Source organism: Arabidopsis thaliana, chromosome 5, assembly GCF_000001735.4.
Source record: "Arabidopsis thaliana chromosome 5, partial sequence".
Lineage (NCBI taxonomy): Eukaryota > Viridiplantae > Streptophyta > Magnoliopsida > Brassicales > Brassicaceae > Arabidopsis > Arabidopsis thaliana.
Window position 1 is genome coordinate 1656151 of NC_003076.8, and position 19292 is coordinate 1675442.

General features: G+C 35.9%; 5 protein-coding genes across 11 annotated transcripts; 4 read left to right on the forward strand and 1 right to left on the reverse strand.

The window, feature by feature from the left end:
• Positions 1–330: 330 nt before the first annotated feature.
• Positions 331–7779, forward strand: AT5G05570 (transducin family protein / WD-40 repeat family protein). Of its 2 annotated transcripts, NM_001203300.2 has the most exons (24): positions 331–690; positions 1193–1308; positions 1517–1601; positions 1975–2028; positions 2152–2243; positions 2337–2440; positions 2707–2782; positions 3269–3698; positions 3923–4255; positions 4329–4529; positions 4642–4740; positions 4829–4901; positions 4977–5104; positions 5214–5499; positions 5576–5811; positions 5898–6022; positions 6148–6265; positions 6417–6472; positions 6570–6663; positions 6740–6914; positions 6984–7052; positions 7126–7229; positions 7311–7373; positions 7471–7779. In NM_001203300.2, exons 1-24 carry the CDS (start codon positions 616–618, stop codon positions 7576–7578), a joined length of 3300 nt encoding a protein of 1099 aa, NP_001190229.1. In that variant the 5' UTR covers positions 331–615; the 3' UTR covers positions 7579–7779. The 2 variants fall into 2 exon arrangements, with proteins under 2 accessions (NP_001190229.1, NP_196176.1); NM_120639.2 differs by having other exon boundaries at positions 416–690; positions 4829–5104.
• Positions 7780–7889: 110 nt separating this feature from the next.
• On the forward strand, positions 7890–10381 carry FAD8 (fatty acid desaturase 8). 2 transcript variants are annotated; one of them, NM_001203301.2, is made up of 8 exons: positions 7890–8653; positions 8748–8837; positions 8952–9018; positions 9120–9212; positions 9298–9483; positions 9593–9673; positions 9771–9908; positions 10020–10381. In NM_001203301.2, exons 1-8 carry the CDS (start codon positions 8181–8183, stop codon positions 10038–10040), a joined length of 1149 nt encoding a protein of 382 aa, NP_001190230.1. In that variant the 5' UTR covers positions 7890–8180; the 3' UTR covers positions 10041–10381. The 2 variants fall into 2 exon arrangements, with proteins under 2 accessions (NP_001190230.1, NP_196177.1); NM_120640.4 differs by having other exon boundaries at positions 7912–8653; positions 10016–10377.
• PAI2 (phosphoribosylanthranilate isomerase 2) lies at positions 10321–12419 on the reverse strand (the record flags this gene model as incomplete). Of its 4 annotated transcripts, none has more annotated exons than NM_120641.5 (5): positions 12055–12419; positions 11711–11773; positions 11219–11583; positions 10965–11128; positions 10321–10809 (listed from the first exon to the last, which is right to left on the reverse strand). In NM_120641.5, the coding sequence occupies exons 1-5, from the start codon at positions 12062–12064 to the stop codon at positions 10584–10586; spliced, it is 828 nt and encodes a 275-aa protein (NP_196178.2). In that variant the 5' UTR covers positions 12065–12419. The 4 variants fall into 4 exon arrangements, with proteins under 4 accessions (NP_196178.2, NP_974734.1, NP_001330071.1 ...); NM_001342827.1 differs by having other exon boundaries at positions 10795–10834; NM_001342828.1 differs by lacking the exon at positions 10321–10809 and having other exon boundaries at positions 10889–11128.
• Positions 12420–15661: 3242 nt separating this feature from the next.
• Positions 15662–15912, forward strand: AT5G05598 (uncharacterized protein; the record flags this gene model as incomplete). The annotated part of the gene is made up of 2 exons (NM_001085065.1): positions 15662–15725; positions 15794–15912. 2 exons carry the CDS (start codon positions 15662–15664, stop codon positions 15910–15912), a joined length of 183 nt encoding a protein of 60 aa, NP_001078534.1.
• A 7-nt stretch (positions 15913–15919) lies between these two features.
• AT5G05600 (2-oxoglutarate (2OG) and Fe(II)-dependent oxygenase superfamily protein) lies at positions 15920–18620 on the forward strand. 2 transcript variants are annotated; one of them, NM_120642.3, is made up of 3 exons: positions 15920–16651; positions 16958–17288; positions 18204–18620. In NM_120642.3, the coding sequence occupies exons 1-3, from the start codon at positions 16116–16118 to the stop codon at positions 18450–18452; spliced, it is 1116 nt and encodes a 371-aa protein (NP_196179.1). In that variant the 5' UTR covers positions 15920–16115; the 3' UTR covers positions 18453–18620. The 2 variants fall into 2 exon arrangements, with proteins under 2 accessions (NP_196179.1, NP_001330807.1); NM_001342829.1 differs by having other exon boundaries at positions 15946–16651; positions 16958–18608.
• The last annotated feature ends 672 nt before the right edge of the window (positions 18621–19292 follow it).

A 19292-nucleotide genomic window follows, 5' to 3' on the forward strand; every position in this document is an offset into this window, starting at 1 on the left:
TATATGGCGCAAGCTTAAGTCGAATTTCTATGAAATCGCAATACTCGAGGATTTGAAAATAGCGGAAAAAAACCACATTCATTCACATATTTCACATTCCAACTTTTTCTTCTTAACAATATTTAAGAAGCCAGTGCAAATCATTCGGTTGAGAGAATATAATTATTTTCAAAAGGAAATAGAAGCAATGTGAGTGGGAAAAAAAATAGAACATTTTAACCTCACTAATGATAAACAACTTTAAACATCGTAATCCTCTTAAGTCTTACCACATAACTCTTGCGAACCGGTTCCAATTTACACAAAAATGGAGCGATCCATTGGAGGATACGAACTGAACCGAATTTGATGGTTAAACCCGAAACCGGTTTAAGAAAACACAAAACTTGGACGGCTTCAGTGAAAAATTCAAATCATCGGTCATCCTCTCTGACTCTCTCAAATCGAATCTGAAGCTTTTAGTTTTATTCTACGATCAAATTCCGAACGAACAAAATTCTCTTGATTCCGCTGATTTCTCCGTCCGATGCATCTTCTCGATTGAAAATTCCATTCTCGTTTGTTATTCCACCGGAGGAGTGAGCAATCGGCTCTCATTTGTCTTGTTTTAGCTCGATGTTCGTCAGAAAATTTCTGCAGAAATCCTCCGGCGGTCAGAATCCTCCTCCTCCTATAGCTCCTCCGCCTCGGGTATTCTAGCCTCATCTCTTTTTATTCTACTATCCTCGAGGAATAAAAGTTCCATTTTTGATGCTTCTAGACCATTCTCCCGCTTGGAGTTTCACTCTTAGTATACTAGCTTAGGTTGGGCTCAGCTCTATTTTTCTGTGGAATTTGATTGATGCCTATAATGTTCCCCAAGTTATTGAATTTACAAATATTTTCTTTGCGATGAATAGTTTGTTCTCATTTTAAATTTATAGCTAGGAATCTAGGATTGAGAACTTGTTGGAGACGAGAATTTCAGGAAAAGAAATGTACTTGACAAACTTCAATTTTCGATCATTGAGATGCTTCAGAGAGAGATATCTCGTTTAGGATTGAACGCATGCTACTTACCAAATTATGCATCACAAATACATTGGTTAACAATAAGTGTTTTAATTCCATCTTCACCTAAGATAGCTCCGTTCTAGGAATGCTTTTTTTTTTTTTTGCTTTAGACGTTCACATTTAGTATGAATCTTTGCAGGGATGTTTGATGGCAGAAGATTTGGATCCTCATATTATCACCCACTCTGGGATACCTTCGACGGCGTCTCTTCTTGCCTTTGACCCTATTCAATGCCTCTTGGCTGTGGGAACACTGTAAGTTCTTGAAAACGAACATTGGTTTATACGAAGGAAATTATAGTTGAGATGAAGGGGGGAAACTGTATAAGAATTTTGGCTAAGTGAATCACTCTTTAGTCTTTCTAGCTATCATAATATCTATGATGAGAGAAACAACTCTCTCCCTGGTTTGTATTTTATTTGAACTTTAAAAAGTAATGTACTTTTTGCTAACCCCTTTCAGAGATGGAAGGATAAAAGTGATTGGTGGCGATAACATCGAGGCAATTCTTGCATCTCCTAAGCAGTTACCTTTCAAAAACTTAGAGGTTTGTGGTATTCTGTTCACCTCTTGATATTTTGAGAGCCTACAATCATGTTCAGTTTCAAAATATTGGTCTCTGATTATAGCTTCTGTGTAGTTCCTTTTTTTATTTCCTGATGTGCTTCCTAGCTTAGATCTCTTTCTTCTTAATAATGGTTTACAAGAAGTTCGATCACATAATATACTAACTTTCATGTTCAAATCTCCTTTGAGCCATCTTATTTGAGTAGTGGGCAGATTTTTTTTTTCTCTAGTCCATTCCTTTCTGGATAGATCAACTTGCGTTGTGAACTTGGGACATATATATTACAGTCCAACCGCTTTGTGATCCCAGTTATCTGTAACTTCACTTGACATTTTATCTTTATATCTTACAGTTCATGCAGAACCAAGGCTTTCTGGTTAGCATCTCAAATGAAAACGAGATTCAGGTGACAATTCAGTGTGACGTTTGAAATTTCTGTATTATCAGCTGATGTCTTCACTTCTGTTTGACTTTCTTGACTCTCACCTTATTGGATCGGTTTCATCAACAAAGTTTCCCTATTTATTAGGTTTGGGACTTGGATCTTAGGCAACCAGCATCAAGCTTAAAGTGGGAGTCAAACATTACTGCGTTTGCAATCCTTCATGGCACTGGTTACATGTAATGAGCTTATTAGGATTACAGTTTGGAGCACTATTATTCCATTGACAGTAACTATGGCGTAATTAAGTGTGTTTCTTATCTTGTTCACAGGTATGTTGGTGATGAGTACGGTATGGTGTCTGTTCTAAACTACAGCGCTGACGAAGGGAAATTACTGCAGCTTCCTTATTATGTTCCAACTGATGCTTTATCTGGTATGTAGGGTTCCCTCCTTCAATGTGATGACCAAATGTGTTTAGAAGCACGACTGACTTTAGAAAAAATTTGTTTTCAGCTCTTAGGCATTATTTTATTTCTTAGTGGTCTATCTACCTTCACCAAATAATTTGCAAAGTAATTCTTGGCAGGGAACCATATCCACTTCATACTTCAGATTAAATGCAAACATGAAGACCTCCAGCGTTGCATTTAAGTTATTCTTTTAAAACTTATATTTTCTCCCATTTCCCTCTTTGTGCAGAAGCAGCGGGGCTTTCATCTCCTATTGATTATCCGGTTGTTGGACTTCTTTCCCAGCCTTGTTCAAAGGGAACTAGGTGAGACAAGATTTCTTCTGATATTATGTTGTTTTTTTAACCTATAGATGGAAAGCATTGCTTGATGATAAGTTCATTAATTCAAATTTAATCTTCTCATTGAACTGAAGTGCTATATAAGGAACATGTGTCTCTAAAACTGACCATCTGTGCCTGTCATAGCACATGAAACTAGTCTTTTCCTTTTTAACTTTTCCCTCTGCATCTACTAATTATTTAGTTTCATGCTCCAATGTCCCCGACCGTTGAGCTTAAAATAAGGACACCATCTGAAGATATCATAGGCGGAAATAGTGAAAGCATTTAGTGATCTTCATGTCTAACTTGAGAAACATTGTATCATTTTTTCTTTTTGCACTGTGATTCTAATCCTGTCAAAAGAGTGAAAATCTTGATTTTGCTATGCTATTACAGTGTATTATAAGCAAGAATAAGATCTTTCTTATGATTAATTTTCATAACGATTTTGAAGTAATAATCCTGCAGATTGTTGATTGCATTTTCAAATGGATTACTTTTTCTTTGGGATGCATCAGAAGATCATGTCGTGTTAGTTCGGGGGAACAAAGATCTACCTGTGGAGGGTAAAACAGTTGCTGATTCTCTTGAAGCTTCACATGATGAGCTTTCCAATCTTGAACTCGATGGAAAAGAGATAAGTTCTTTGTGTTGGGCATCAACTGATGGTTCAGTTCTTGCTGTTGGCTATGTGGATGGGGATATATTATTTTGGGACTTTTCTGATGGGCAAAAGGGGAAGCCATCTAATCACGTTGTTAAGTTACAGTTGTCTTCGGCTGAGAAAAGACTTCCTGTCATTGTTATGCATTGGTGTTTGGATGTATCCCGCAAGAGTAGTGGTGGAAAACTCTTCATCTATGGTGGTGATATCATTGGATCTGACGAAGTACTTACGGTAAGAACTCAGCCCAAATAAAAACGTTCATAGCACAGATTGGTGATCTTGGGCCAATTATAAACCGACTTTCTATCCAAAAAGAAACATATGAAAAAAAAGTCGCAAATTTTCTTCTAAACATGTTGCATTTTCATGGTACAAGGGAAACCCAAACATGAATCTTACCTTGTAGATGAAAATGCATAGCCTAATTCAGTCCTTTTGCTGATCACCATGTGCAGATGTTAGGTCTTGATTGGTCTTCTGGTATGGGAGGTCTGAAATGTGTTGGCCGTGCTGACCTGACCCTTAGTGGTTCATTTGCTGATATGGTCTTGTCTCCAATTGCCAGTTCAAGGCAGAGTGGGGTGTTTTTATTTCTGTTGACAAATCCAGGACAACTGCAAGCATATGACGATACCTCTCTGGCTTCTCTGATGTCTCAGAAAGAGAATAAGATTTCTGTTTCTCCACTGCCATATCCAATGGTTGTACCAACGATGGATCCACATATGACAGTAGCAACGTTTTCTGCATTAAATGTGAATGATAAAACGTCATTAGCTCTTTCTGAGGTAGTCTCTCGACAAATTTTCCTAGTTGTGCTTCCCATTGTGAGGCAATTAATTTATATCTTATTCCTGATAGATAGTCTTAGCTGCAAAAGCTCGAACCCCTCGTACCCCATCCGGAGAAAGTGCACAATGGCCTCTGACAGGTGGTGTTCCAAGCCACGTTGATGACTACAAGCTTGAAAGACTTTACATGGCAGGATATCAAGATGGGTCTATGCGAATATGGGATGCAACCTATCCATGTCTGTCCCTTATTTATATTTTGGAGCCAAAGGTATTAATGTTATAACTTTTCTTCTTTTGAGCTTCATCTTGAAAACTCGTTTAAATATTTTTTTGAGAAGGTTTGTTTGCAATAAATAATTTCATCCTTCACCAATGATCAGGCAAGTGTTATTGACATAACTGGAGTAGATGCATCTGTAACGGCATTTTGCTTCTGCTCTAAGACTTCTTGTTTGGCTGTTGGTAACGAATGTGGTATGGTAAGAAGACCTGTTTCTGTTGATACCTTTTTGATTTCAGCTTAGATTCTAATGTGCATCTGATTTTCTCGCTTTTCTGAATCTGTAGGTTCGCCTATACAAGTTGGTCGGCCATACAAGTGGAGGAACTTTGGAAGTTGTTACCAACACTGAGAAGAAAGGTTTGGCTATTGTTACAACGTTGACACTATGGATTTGTTATGCTTTATCTCATGCTGTTGGTTCATTACTTGTAGCTCACCATTTGCATCAAGAAGATGGTCCTCAATGGTTGGCTGCGTTTTCCTTCCTGAGTTCCCCAGTGTGCACCCTGCAATTTGTACAGTCTACAAGAAGGCTTGCCGTGGGATTTAAATGTGGCAAGGTAGGGATTTAACAAATGTTTAAGTGTCGGCATACAGCTGTTTTCTTTAGTTGAAAGTAAAATTAAGTTTTCTTTCCAAACCATTTCAAATTTTCATTTCAAATTACAGGTTGCAGTGCTTGACATTGGTGTGCCGTCAGTATTATTTGTTACAAATAGCTTATCTGACTCAGGTTCTCCGATCAAGTCACTCTATGTGAAATCCTCTTCAGCTCCAACAGGCTCAAAAAGTGATCCAACTGATCACAACTCCATAAATTCTGAAGATGATTTACTCTTGTGTGCAATGACCAAAGATGGACAGACCATTCTTTTGGATGGCAATACTGGGAAAATACTTGCCTCTTGCCTGAGACCTCTAAAGAACCCAACTGCGATTTGTATGCACATTATAGGTATTTTATCTGATACTAACATAAAAGTGTGTTTTCTTATGCATCTAGTATTCATAAAAATAATTCTATTTTGCAGAGAACTGCTATGAAAACTATGAAACGCCCAGTGAAAAACCAGCTGAAAATCCATCTGGGAAGGATAAACATGAGAACAAATCTCATATAATCAAAGCTAGTGAGAGTCATTCACCAGACGGTGAACAGAATGCTGTCACAGAAACAAAACTTATTGATCAGATATTTGCGAATTCATTATTTCTCATGTGTTCTGAGGATGCACTGCGCTTGTATACTGTAAAGTCTCTATCTCAGGTATATCACAGTATTTATCCTTTTTATGATACCTAAAGTATCTTGCTGGCTCTTTCTGATAACAAGGACTTGCTTTCAATACCTAGGGAAGTCTTGAGAGCATTATGGAGGTAAATCTTCCAAGGCCGTGTTGCTGGATGGGAATCCTAAAAAAAGATGGAAGGGAATGTGCAGTACTCCTGTTTTACCGAACAGGGCATATTGAAATAAGGTGACTTTCAAATATATGTCAGATAAAAGTTAGTTACCAAAATACAATCTTGTAACTATTTAGTCTGAAGGCTACTATAGATGGACCATTGATTGCTCAGAAAGAATGGTTTCTTAATTGAACAGATCTTTCCCGAATCTTGAAGTTGTGGGAGAGAGCTCTTTGCTGTCACTTCTTAGGTGGAACTTCAAGCCTAACATGGAGAAGACAGTATGTTCAGATGATTTCGGCCATGTCGTCCTGGTGAGATTTCTTAGAAGAGAGCTTTTCAACATGTGATGTATTAAGTATGCCAAGTTAAATCTTGATGTATAAGTTGGCATGTAGAATAATATCATAAGAGAATGTTTTTGTTATCTCAGATGTTAAGGACTAATAAAAACTAAATCTACAGGTAAATGGTTGTGAAGTTGCCATCCTTTCGTTTTTGGCCCACGCAAACGGCTTCAGGTACTGGCTTACTGTTTGCTGTTCCATAGAACTTTCGTATGCTTAGCTAGCAAAGTAGCAATTAAGTTACCAATACCTAACTTTTCATTCATCTCAGGCTCCCAGAGTCTTTACCTTTGCTTCATGACAAAGTCCTTGCAGCAGCTGCTGACGCTACCTTTAGCCATATCTCTGTTCATAAGAAAAATCATGTATGTTCTGCTTTCACATGTGAACCCTTTTTTTGTAAGCTCCACTGTTTTGCTAGAAAAGTTTCTGTGACCACAGGATGGCGCTCCCAAATTCCTAAGTAACATTATCAAAGGCTTCAGATCAAGCACTGAACAGAAGATGGACCAAGTACAAGATTTCTCCCACCTGGGGAACATCTTTTCTAATCCACCATACTTAAAACCTTCTGATACCGGTGGCGACGACGAAAAGATTGTTGAGCTAAACATAGGTTTGTAATATCTACACTAAGTTACTCCTCCCCGGGTTCCTGCCTCTGACTAAAAATTGTTTTCTGTAGATGACATCGAGATAGATGAACCTGTGATCATCTTGCCGTTGACAGAGAAAGACAAAAAAGAAAAGAAAGGTAAAAGATCTGTACGCCTCAAGTTCTAGTATCATTGTGAATGCATGAGACGATTCATGAGGTTTCTTTGCAGATAAGAGAACGGATAAGGAAAAGCTGTTCGACGGTGCATCCAGCGATGCACAACCCAAAACAAGAACAGTGGATGAAATTAAGTCCAAATACAGAAAAGCTGGGGTGAGTCATGACCAATTTGATATACCCAACTAGCTTCTTTTTTGTGCTTCCATCTCTAACATAGTTGGGTAATTTTTCCAGGAAACCTCAGCAATAGCTTCACAAGCGAAGGACAAACTTCATGAGCGGGGAGAAAAACTCGAGGTCATATATTACGCTGCAGAGATTTCATCTTCATTTATGTTTCCAAGCTATGTATGCTAACTACAAAAACATCTCCTTTCTTTGTTTTATCTGCCAGAGAATCAGCCAACGCACAGCTGAGCTTCAAGACAATGCTGAGAACTTTGCATCCATGGCACATGAACTTGCTAAGCAAATGGAGAAGCGAAAATGGTGGAACATATGAGAGAGTTGCAGCCATTGTGGGCTCTTCCGTATATAAACTAATTATCTTTTGTGTTTCCACAGGTGAAAATTTCTTTTTCATGTTTATTTATCAATCAAATCTGTAAAATAGATTGACCAAAGAGAGCAACCCTTCTAACTTGAAAAGTTGCTTGTGAGCTGATTTGAGGCTGCTTTGACTGTCTATCAGAATTTTAAATTTAAAAAAAAAAAAACACAGTTTGTTTTGTCCTTTACTTGATCCCACAGCTTTACTTGACGACACACTTTTGTTTGTTATGAGTTATGACACATTTGACTAATGCTTAAAACCCTAAATCCCGCTTTATTCCTTCTCCTTTTCTTTCTAGTTACACAACACAGAACAGAACACCACACATTCGTACTTACATATCTACTTATAATTGAAAGAGGACCTCATATAGAAATAGCCTTCGAGCTAGAAAAGCACATAGAAGACTGATTACGAGAGATAGACGACGACGACAAGGATCAACCAACACAGAATCCATCTCTCTATCTCTCTACGTTATCTCTTCATTCAGAGAGTGCAAATAGAACGACAGAGACTTTTTCCTCTTTTCTTCTTGGGAAGAGGCTCCAATGGCGAGCTCGGTTTTATCAGAATGTGGTTTTAGACCTCTCCCCAGATTCTACCCTAAACACACAACCTCTTTTGCCTCTAACCCTAAACCCACTTTCAAATTCAATCCACCACTTAAACCTCCTTCTTCTCTTCTCAATTCCCGATATGGATTCTACTCTAAAACCAGGAACTGGGCATTGAATGTGGCAACACCTTTAACAACTCTTCAGTCTCCATCCGAGGAAGACACGGAGAGATTCGACCCAGGTGCGCCTCCTCCCTTCAATTTGGCGGATATAAGAGCAGCCATACCTAAGCATTGTTGGGTTAAGAATCCATGGATGTCTATGAGTTATGTTGTCAGAGATGTTGCTATCGTCTTTGGATTGGCTGCTGTTGCTGCTTACTTCAACAATTGGCTTCTCTGGCCTCTCTACTGGTTCGCTCAAGGAACCATGTTCTGGGCTCTCTTTGTCCTTGGCCATGACTGGTATCAACTAATCCTCATGCTTCATCTGCCTACTTCAAGTGTTTTGATCTCTCTCTATATTGTTAACCAAGTATTCATGTTGTTTACCTTGCAGCGGACATGGTAGCTTCTCGAATGATCCGAGGCTGAACAGTGTGGCTGGTCATCTTCTTCATTCCTCAATTCTGGTCCCTTACCATGGCTGGTGACTTTTGCTTTCAATCCCTTCAATATAATACAAACCTTTTCTCTCTTGGTAATGAATCACTTGAAGAATAATATCACATTCTTCATGACAATATTTGAATTTTCCTTGTAGGAGGATTAGCCACAGAACTCACCACCAGAACCATGGTCATGTCGAGAATGACGAATCATGGCATCCTGTAAGATGTTGCACTATCCATAATCAAACACAGATGTCGAAACATGGTTTCATTTTTTTTATTACTACTTAGATAGAGAGCTTATGTTTTTGTAACTGCAGTTGCCTGAAAGCATCTACAAGAATTTGGAAAAGACGACTCAAATGTTTAGGTTTACACTGCCTTTTCCAATGCTCGCATACCCTTTCTACTTGGTAATCCTTCATCCTTCTGCATCTTACTATAATCTCATGGAAGAAGCTCATGTTTCACATCTGATTCACTGTATTCTTGATGCAGTGGAACAGAAGTCCAGGGAAACAAGGTTCTCATTATCATCCGGACAGTGACTTGTTTCTTCCAAAAGAGAAGAAAGATGTTCTGACATCAACTGCCTGTTGGACTGCAATGGCTGCTTTGCTTGTTTGTCTCAACTTTGTCATGGGTCCAATCCAGATGCTCAAACTATATGGCATCCCTTATTGGGTATCCTCTACTTCTGTACCTCTCCGTTTCAGACAAACTTGATTATGTATTCCTTTGTTGCCTCAGATGTGAAGGTGTTTATTGGAATTTTCAAACACAATTAATGCAGATATTTGTAATGTGGTTGGACTTCGTCACTTACTTGCACCACCATGGACATGAAGACAAGCTCCCTTGGTATCGTGGAAAGGTATGCAAAATCTACTTCACCTTTTGTAATCGAGTTACCTGAGAGACACTGTTGTTGTGAGAATCACAAACGCTTCATGTACTTTCCCCAAACACAGGAATGGAGTTACCTGAGAGGAGGGCTCACAACATTAGATCGTGACTACGGATGGATCAATAACATCCACCACGATATTGGAACTCATGTGATACATCATCTTTTCCCGCAGATCCCACATTATCATCTAGTAGAAGCAGTAAGAGTTCTTGATGATCTTAAGTAAAGACTATTCTGGTGTGGACTTACTTCAATATGGTGTGCTAAACCTTCCATATCTATCTTTTCATTTTCCTCTTTTTCTAGACAGAAGCAGCTAAACCAGTACTAGGAAAGTACTACAGAGAACCGAAAAACTCTGGACCTCTGCCACTTCACTTACTGGGAAGCCTCATAAAGAGTATGAAACAAGACCATTTCGTAAGCGATACAGGAGATGTCGTGTACTATGAGGCAGATCCAAAACTCAATGGACAAAGAACATGAGGACATACTGCAGTGAACCAGGCAGACAAGTTACATAAATTCATCTTGGCCCATTCATTATGTTCTTTTTGTTTTGGTGTAAAGCCTTTTCGAGATTAAAAAAGCATTAATTTGTAGAAACCTGTGGTAAAACTCTCGATCAAATGAAATAAGATATGATCAGTAGAATACATTTCATACAAGGATCTTGTTCTTGAGAGCCCAACGACATTATTACGGTGACAACCCAACGCTTTTAATTTAAATCTACTACTGATGAAAAGAAAGGGCATTATTATTATTATCAGCCAGTTACAATTCAAAACTTAATGACATGGATTGGAAACAACAGGTTGATGCTCAAAACTATAGTTACAAGATAAATTACCTTGGTTTATATTGCTTGCCATTAGTAGTGTACAGAGCGAACTGCAGTTATAAAGGAGCTTATCTTAGACTTATCCTTCTGGATACCGTCTGTACCGCAAATACCGCTACTAACATCAATTCCATCAGGTTGAAGGATAGAAAGAGCTTCTGAAACATTTGTTGGATTGATTCCCCCAGCTAAGAGCCACCCATTTCTGCTTCTGACGGAAGGCAACTTGAATTGAGCCCAGTTAAATCCGTGTCCACTGCAGCAAATTGTTATGATTGAACCTATCACACTCTTGATATTTCAATCACCTCGTGAAAGACAAATGGTTTTCTGTACTAGAGTGATTGCTTAAATTTTTCTTCTAAGGAGTACATTACAATGCGAAAGAAATTGAAAAGTTGTTCTTGGTACCTCCCACCCGTTGCACTATCCACAAGAATCCAATCAGCAAGATGACAATCCTCTTCAGGAACTTCATTCAAGAGCTTTCCATCCTGATTTGCATTAAGGACATATATGACTCTCCTCTTGCGTACTAACCTCGAGAAAGCAGCACGCGAACCATTACCATGAAGCTGTAAGAAACCATAACTATCAACCGTTAATAAAGTTGAGAAAATCACTTTGGTGAGAGCAAAATCAAAATCGATAAGAATGTAGAGAACCTGCACAAGCTCAAGGTCAGAGGAATCAGCTGCTCTCAGTATCGTGTTGTCATCATCTTCAACAAAAACACCAACAGGTTTGGCCCCACCTTCCCTGGCCACTTTGGAGATATCCTTTGCGACAGAAAGAGAAATGGATCGTTTTGAATGTGGCCAAATAATCATCCCAATAAAATCGGCACCAGCCTCAACTGCCATAGCTGCATCTCTGGCTGATGTGATGCCACACATCTTAACCAAAGGTCTATCCTTTCCTCTTTCATCATCCTTAGGAGCTACATTCTCTGTGTTGGAAACACTGCAGCTCAATTTCCTGTTCTGAGCATACCCGACTCTCGAAAAAGACACCGTTCGATTGCTTAAACCTGGACAAATCCAGTAGGAAAAAAGAGATCAATGGCAAGCTTCAGTAATTTGCCGGAAACAAAGAGAATCACACACACAGAAGGTCTAGTGAAATCTGAAGAAAAACTAAAAGTCAAGAAAAGTTACCAGATTTGTAGGTTTTTGAGAAATTCAGAGCTCCAAAATGGACGTGTAGATCAGTGGATATTCCTGAGGAAAAGAACAAAGCTTGTTTCATTAACTGATCTTACAATAAAGCTCACTATTAACAAAACAACACAAACTCTGAATTTACAAGACAATTATACAATCGAGATTCCTATTAGTGCATGAACATGTCAAGCAAACAATATAATATGAAAATGGATCATCACTAAAGCAGATTGATAGCAGCAAAATCACTACTAGAAAACAAAATCAAACTCATTGAGTAAATACATCGAAGAAGTTATCTGCATTTCTCCCAATGAGCTAAACCACAAGAACAATACCTGTTGACATCTTAATTTCACTGTTGGAAATCTCAGATGGTATCGGATTTTCTCCCGTCGATGAAATGAGAAGAGAAGGGTCAGCAGAGACGCGGCGGTTTTACGACTGAAGAAGATCGACAAGAATGGCGGAAAAATAAAAACGAATGTACCAACTTTTTTGTTAGGTGTAATTAAACCGAACCAAACCGAATTATTGAATTTTCTGTTTGGTCTTTGTAAAACCGAATTAACCGTTTGCTTTTCGGTTTTGTGAAATTTCCATTACTTTTTCAAGTCCCCGATGTTCTTTAAATTTTGTTTCTTGATCAATAATTCATAAAGATAGATAATTGATCAAATATTCAAAATAAATATTTAAGTTTGTTCCAATAATTTTCATTTTCAAAGTTTTTTTTTCAATCATAAAATAAAAGTAATGTAAACGTTGAAAATTCATGATGTATACTATATATGTTCTTATCATCTTCGAAACATTAATTGACATGTTGGTTAGAAAAGAAAGAAAAAAATGATGTTTGGTTTATTCATATCCGAAATCAATAGTCTTCTACGTAAATATTAATTGACTTGTTTAGAAAGAGCCTGTATTTTGGTGTTTGATCTTATTAAATTCCAGTCTCATAATTCAACAAAAAATAAATAATAATAATAATAATAATAATTTGTAAATTTCTCATGTTGAAGCTACAATTGATAAACTCTAAAAATGATATCTCATCACTCATCAGTTGTCGGTAAGGAATGTCATGTCTACAACAACAACAACAACAACAACAACATGTCATTTGTCAATATCTACTTGAATAAGATTCAATGAATGCGAAGAAATGATCAGATAATAATAGATTTCTGGAGGATATAAATATGGGATTAAGTTATGTGATCAAAGATTGTCGCTCTACTGGTGGTAGTAGTAGACTACTAGCTTCTGTTTTATTTAACTAACGAATTGCAAGTTGAAAATATAAAGATATAAGAAGTATATATTGTAAAAGAAATATCAAAGTGTGAACGCAACGTTATTCGAATACAAGGCACATGATGAGACATGCGAAGACAACATTTGCCGACATCTCTAGTAACACGGCGGTTCATCCATCAAAGTGAGCCCCCAACCTTACATAATTGTCTCCCTCTATTTATAACACGTGCTAAATGTGATTTTATCTATAACTTACCAAACTATTCATTTTGGTTTTTTTCTTTAAAAACTTTTTCTATGCAATTTAATTTAGCGTACTTATTCGAACAGCTAAAAAACAGAACTATTTTCAATAAGCATACGTAATTTTCATTCGTTTCGTCCTTGTTAGGCGCAAACTAATCTCTCTAACTATCCTTTCAGACTCAATCAAACTCTTCTTCTCTTTACGCGATTATTCATCTTTATGTCCCTTCTCCTTCGTCCATTATTTATAAACCAATGCTCCATAGTTTATACTTATACGGCCTGTTTCGTCCTTATTTATGATTGGATAACACTATGATGTATGGTAATCAATCAACATTTAACTATATATAGACAGATTATCTTCAACAGAAAAAAAAACACACTATATATAGATTATGCAGAATTGATTTTCTTTTTAATTATCTTTATTGGGATTTGGAATGAGAGAATTAACATTATTTCTAGAGAATGATCTAATGTATTGAAAAACTTGTTCGATGTGACATATATGTGGCAAAATGTACGGATTACATAAATGTAAAAAGATTTAATTTCGTACTCCTAATGTTATCACTTTTGCTAAACATGGAGAGGCTCAATTTTACTTTCATGATAACTACTTGTAAGCGAAGAAAGTTTAAGGTATTTCAGAGTTCCCATGAGAAAAATTACATAGATATAAGCGATTTAGTATATAAAAGTCAGTAAAAACCAAGAAAAAAAAAAAGGAGAACAAGAGCTCCATAAATAATAGAAACGTTTTGGAACTAGTTGATTTAGTTTGTCTACCAATAGTAAGGCCCGCATGATGAGTGTGGAGGCTTTTACGAGCGAGGCGGCTAGAATGATTGGAATTACAGTAGAGTGCAGAAATATGTGGTGTACTACTGTCAGAATTATTTGATCTAAGTTCCATATACACAGACAATCGATTTAAAAAATCATGTTCGGAAAAGACTTACGAATCTTTTAAAGAAAAACAGCTTGGAAAAGCAAATAATAAACATTTTAAATTGTTTATTCGCAAGAATTATATAAAAAAAAAAGGTTTTAACTTATAGAAGGCAAACTCCAAAAAGAATATTTCAGGAAAGACTAGAAAACATTATCACATTGGCTTTTAGATCCTGTTGAATCATTCAATATGTATTATTGGCAGATAACATTTGACCTAAACAAAAGAATTAGTTTTCTCGATTATATTTTATTAGATCTCCGAAATCTGTCTTTGGGTAAAAGTATTCTTGAGAAGTTTTGAAAGCTTTACGTCATTAATGACGCCATCTTATATGTATTGATTACCAGTTGATTATTATCCCACGTGGTATCGATATTCAATTGAAGCAAAACAAAAAAAATTGTTTAGTTTTCTTTGCGTCTCGATTCATTTTATCCAAAGCTAGCGTTGACTAATTTTATGAGTACGATTCAAAAAAATAAAAAACATGCATAAGCTCTGGTATGTCGACGGAACCTGTTATTGTTGACTTGATCGTATTCCCTTTTAAGGGATTTCGTTTACTCTTTCTAAGATTCATGTGTTTATACAATATTATCATATGATCCGATTTCTAGAAACTTTCACTTATAACCTGCAAGTAGTTTTGTATAAACTTTCTATGAAACAATTCTACAGTCAAGAAAAAAAACAGTTCTATATGTTTGATGTGCAACAATAACAGAATAACTGACCTATTTAAGTACTCTACTCGTCATTAATCAATATTAATAGATGTTATGAAGAAAAAGGGATAACTGAGTAACTGACCTATTACAAATAACCTTATATGTACGAGTGAATAAAAATATAAATTAAAATATGGTAACGGTCTCATTATATTGCACACCGTAACTGTCTGCATAAGTTTTTAAGTTTAAAAGAAAACCATTATAGAAAGAAGAAAAAAAAAGCCTTACAAGGGTTATATAGATGAAACGAGAAATACACACTGGTTTGCTTTGAAATGTTTCACCAGATATAATGAATTGGAAGACTCGAGCAGGATATAAAAAGTTTCATCAAATTCTAATGAAAAGAAAACTCACTTGATCTCTGTTAAAATAATTTTACCATTCACATTTTAGTTTTACTAAAATTATTAAAGTATATTTTAGAAAACTCACTTGATCTCTGTTAAAGTATATTTTGAAAACCAATTATTGTGGACAGTAAAAACTCATTTGTGAAGTGAAATCCATGAAGTCTAAGTCGAATAATATTTAGAAACAAGAGTTAAAATCTTTATGTATTTCATTTTCTAATTTGGTTGAACATAAGCTAAACTCTATATATATATTGTATTGTTTTTCTTAAAATCAATCATACATACAGAAATAGTTTTCTCAAATCATTTGCTAATTTATCTGTTTCTATTTTTCTTAGCATCACCAAATAGATATGTCAATTTCCCATCTCTTTATATATAACAAAATATGATTTATTTCTATAAAATAACAATCATCTCATACACATTAATCTCGTTGTGTGTCATCTATTGTGCAAAACTGTTTAATTAGTATCTTAAAATATTAATATATTTACTCTTAGTCTTTGTCGACACTTAGTCATTGAAATAGTTAAAACTATTACAACCAAAGATTGCCTCAAACTCAAAGTAATGCATAGTTTCACATGTCGATACAAATTTTGTTTTGTCCTTTTATCCCAAGAAAATAAAAATTAAATCAATACTTATTCACACGTTTCATTAAATAACAAAGACGTTGCTTTCATCGTCTCTAGCCGATTTCTAGATTCTCCTCCACCACCATTTTACCCTTCTTTTAAATTCCTTCCTTCAATCAAAATTAGAATTATTTCTCAAACCTCTTCTTTATATACTAAAACGTCTCACATGAACAAGAAGAATAAATAGAAACAAAGAAGATGAACAAGAACAAGATTGATGTTAAGATCGAGACGAAGAAAGGATCGATGGATGAGTGGCCTGAGCCAATCGTCCGAGTCCAGTCCTTAGCCGAGAGCAACCTCTCCTCTCTCCCCGACCGTTACATCAAACCAGCGTCTCTACGCCCCACCACGACCGAAGACGCTCCTACCGCGACCAACATCCCAATCATAGACCTTGAAGGACTCTTCTCGGAAGAAGGGTTGTCTGATGACGTCATCATGGCTCGGATATCGGAGGCTTGCCGTGGGTGGGGGTTCTTCCAGGTGGTGAACCACGGGGTCAAACCGGAGCTGATGGACGCGGCTAGGGAGAATTGGAGAGAGTTTTTCCATATGCCGGTTAATGCCAAAGAGACTTACTCAAACTCACCAAGAACCTACGAAGGCTATGGAAGTAGACTAGGTGTTGAGAAAGGAGCAAGTCTTGATTGGAGTGATTATTACTTTCTCCATCTTCTTCCTCATCATTTGAAAGACTTCAACAAGTGGCCTTCTTTTCCTCCCACCATAAGGTTCCTCTTCTTTAATCATTTTCTCTTCTTTTTAAGAATTTTTTTAGTGAATTTTCATGAGTACTGAGTAGAAAATAATAAATACGGTATTTTTCTATTCTTTAAAATGTACGGACATGTGGTACAATCTTGGGAAATTATCCTCTTTTTATTAGTTTTGATATACTATTAAGTTCTTGGGGAATGTGAGAAGGCTGATTTTTTGCTTTTCACGAGGAGAATTATGTGAGTTTTAACGTTGGGATAAAGTCCAATATAGGGAAATGGATAAATTATTGATTATATTTATATTTATTCAAAAAATAGAGAAGTGATCGATGAATACGGCGAAGAGCTAGTGAAGCTAAGTGGGAGAATTATGAGGGTATTATCGACAAACTTGGGACTAAAAGAGGATAAGTTTCAAGAAGCATTTGGAGGTGAAAACATTGGGGCGTGTTTGAGGGTTAATTATTACCCAAAATGCCCTCGACCGGAGCTGGCTCTTGGTCTCTCTCCACACTCCGATCCTGGCGGTATGACCATTCTCTTACCGGACGATCAAGTCTTCGGTCTCCAGGTTCGTAAAGATGACACGTGGATCACCGTCAAGCCTCATCCCCATGCTTTCATCGTCAATATTGGTGATCAAATACAGGTAGATTAACTTTTTATTAATATCCATGTTGCTAATATTCTATAAATATATTTTAACAACCTTAAAAATAATATGTAAACAAATTAACATAGTATTAGAAAGAAACGATAATTAAGAAACATATAAACAAAGTAAATATCACCTAAAGAATTACTAATTTACTACTTGTTGAGTTTTAATCTTAAAACTGTAATATTTTTTTTTAACAAAAAAAAAAGACTGTAATATTTTTTTCGAAAAACAATGTTTTAAAGAATATCTAAATTCCCTATTATCTTGTATCAGAGAAAATCGTCTATACAGAAAAGGACAAATGCGAAAGTTGTTATTTGACAACCAATGAATATGATATAAGCTATAGTTCCACGTTTTAGACACGTTTTAAAAATGCAAGTATGATAAACAGCTACCACTTGGTGCCAAAATGCCTTTATGATTTTTTCAACGAAAATAATGTAATTATTAAGTCATTATTCCGACAATAGAAATTACGTCCTTTTAGATCTATCCTGTCAAACCAAATTTTATGGACAACTTTCTTTAGAAGATAGTACAGCAATCGTAATTTGGAATTAATCGTTTTATTTATTAATCTGTGTCTGTCTCTATATTTGTAATACGAAACAAATAGTACATCAAATCCTTCACTGCGCACATGTGTGTGTTTGGCCGTTTGCCCATGTTGCATAGAAGGAATATTTATTTCTACAATGTATAACACGATTTTTAAAACAAACACCATATGTATATGCACATGAAATTTCTCAAAACATCATAAACTTAGATATTATTAATGTTTTTCTAAATTGTTGTACTTTTAGAAAATAAATATTGTGTTTTGTCTAAATTTTACCTTAGAATCACACAACTTACGTGTTGATAAGCTAATACATGTTGCGATGATGAAAAATGCAGATACTAAGCAACTCAACATACAAGAGTGTGGAGCATAGAGTGATAGTGAACTCGGACAAGGAGAGAGTTTCACTTGCCTTCTTCTACAATCCTAAAAGCGATATTCCGATCCAACCATTACAAGAACTTGTATCAACTCATAATCCTCCTTTATACCCTCCCATGACCTTTGATCAGTATAGACTCTTTATCAGAACTCAAGGTCCACAAGGCAAATCCCATGTTGAATCTCATATTTCTCCTCGTTGATTGTTTTTCTTTTATTTCTTCCCTTAAAGAAAAATTAATGTTTTGTTATTTTTATGATATTACGTCTGACTTGTATATGTGTACAATCATTTATATTTTGAATTTTCAAAGGATGATTTGCCTTCATGCATGCAAATAACAATATTGAATTGCATAGACATTTTTTTTAACAATAGTTTTAGTTTACAATCATTTTTTAACAACATTCAAAAAAAAAAAAAGAAGTTTACAATCATTTTTAAATTGTCACATCTATTAGTTTGCAAGCAATTTTCAAATAGTATATTATTATAAATCTCTGAGTTTAACGTCTATCAATATCATTTGCACACATTAATTGTTTATTTCCTAATGTGTCGCGCGTCATGTTTGAAAAACGTGGTAAAGTTGATAGTGATCATGGTAAAGCTAGGTTACAAAAGAATAGAACTATTATAGAAATGCATAATTGTTGAACTCTAAACGTCACATGATATTATGAAATATGGAATATCGTTGAACGGTGCTTAATCAACTAAACTATAAAGATTTTCGTTAACATAAATATTTTACAAATTGGTCTTCAGAATTCGATCAAATGCGGTATTGGACGTGAGTCACGTGAAGAAAGAATCCCTTGTGGACTATTGTTCTACGTATTGGATAGACAACAATCCACTACAATTTCTTTTCTTTATTTTATAGAGAGAAACAAACTAATTCCAAATCTGTATAGAGATACCGTTGAAAAAGTTCATCTTTTATATAGAGTCTTGTGATTGTTTTCGACCTAACAGAGTAACAGATTGTTAGAATTGATGTTTAATTTATCGTGTTAGAATCCCCACTTCGATCCTGAAT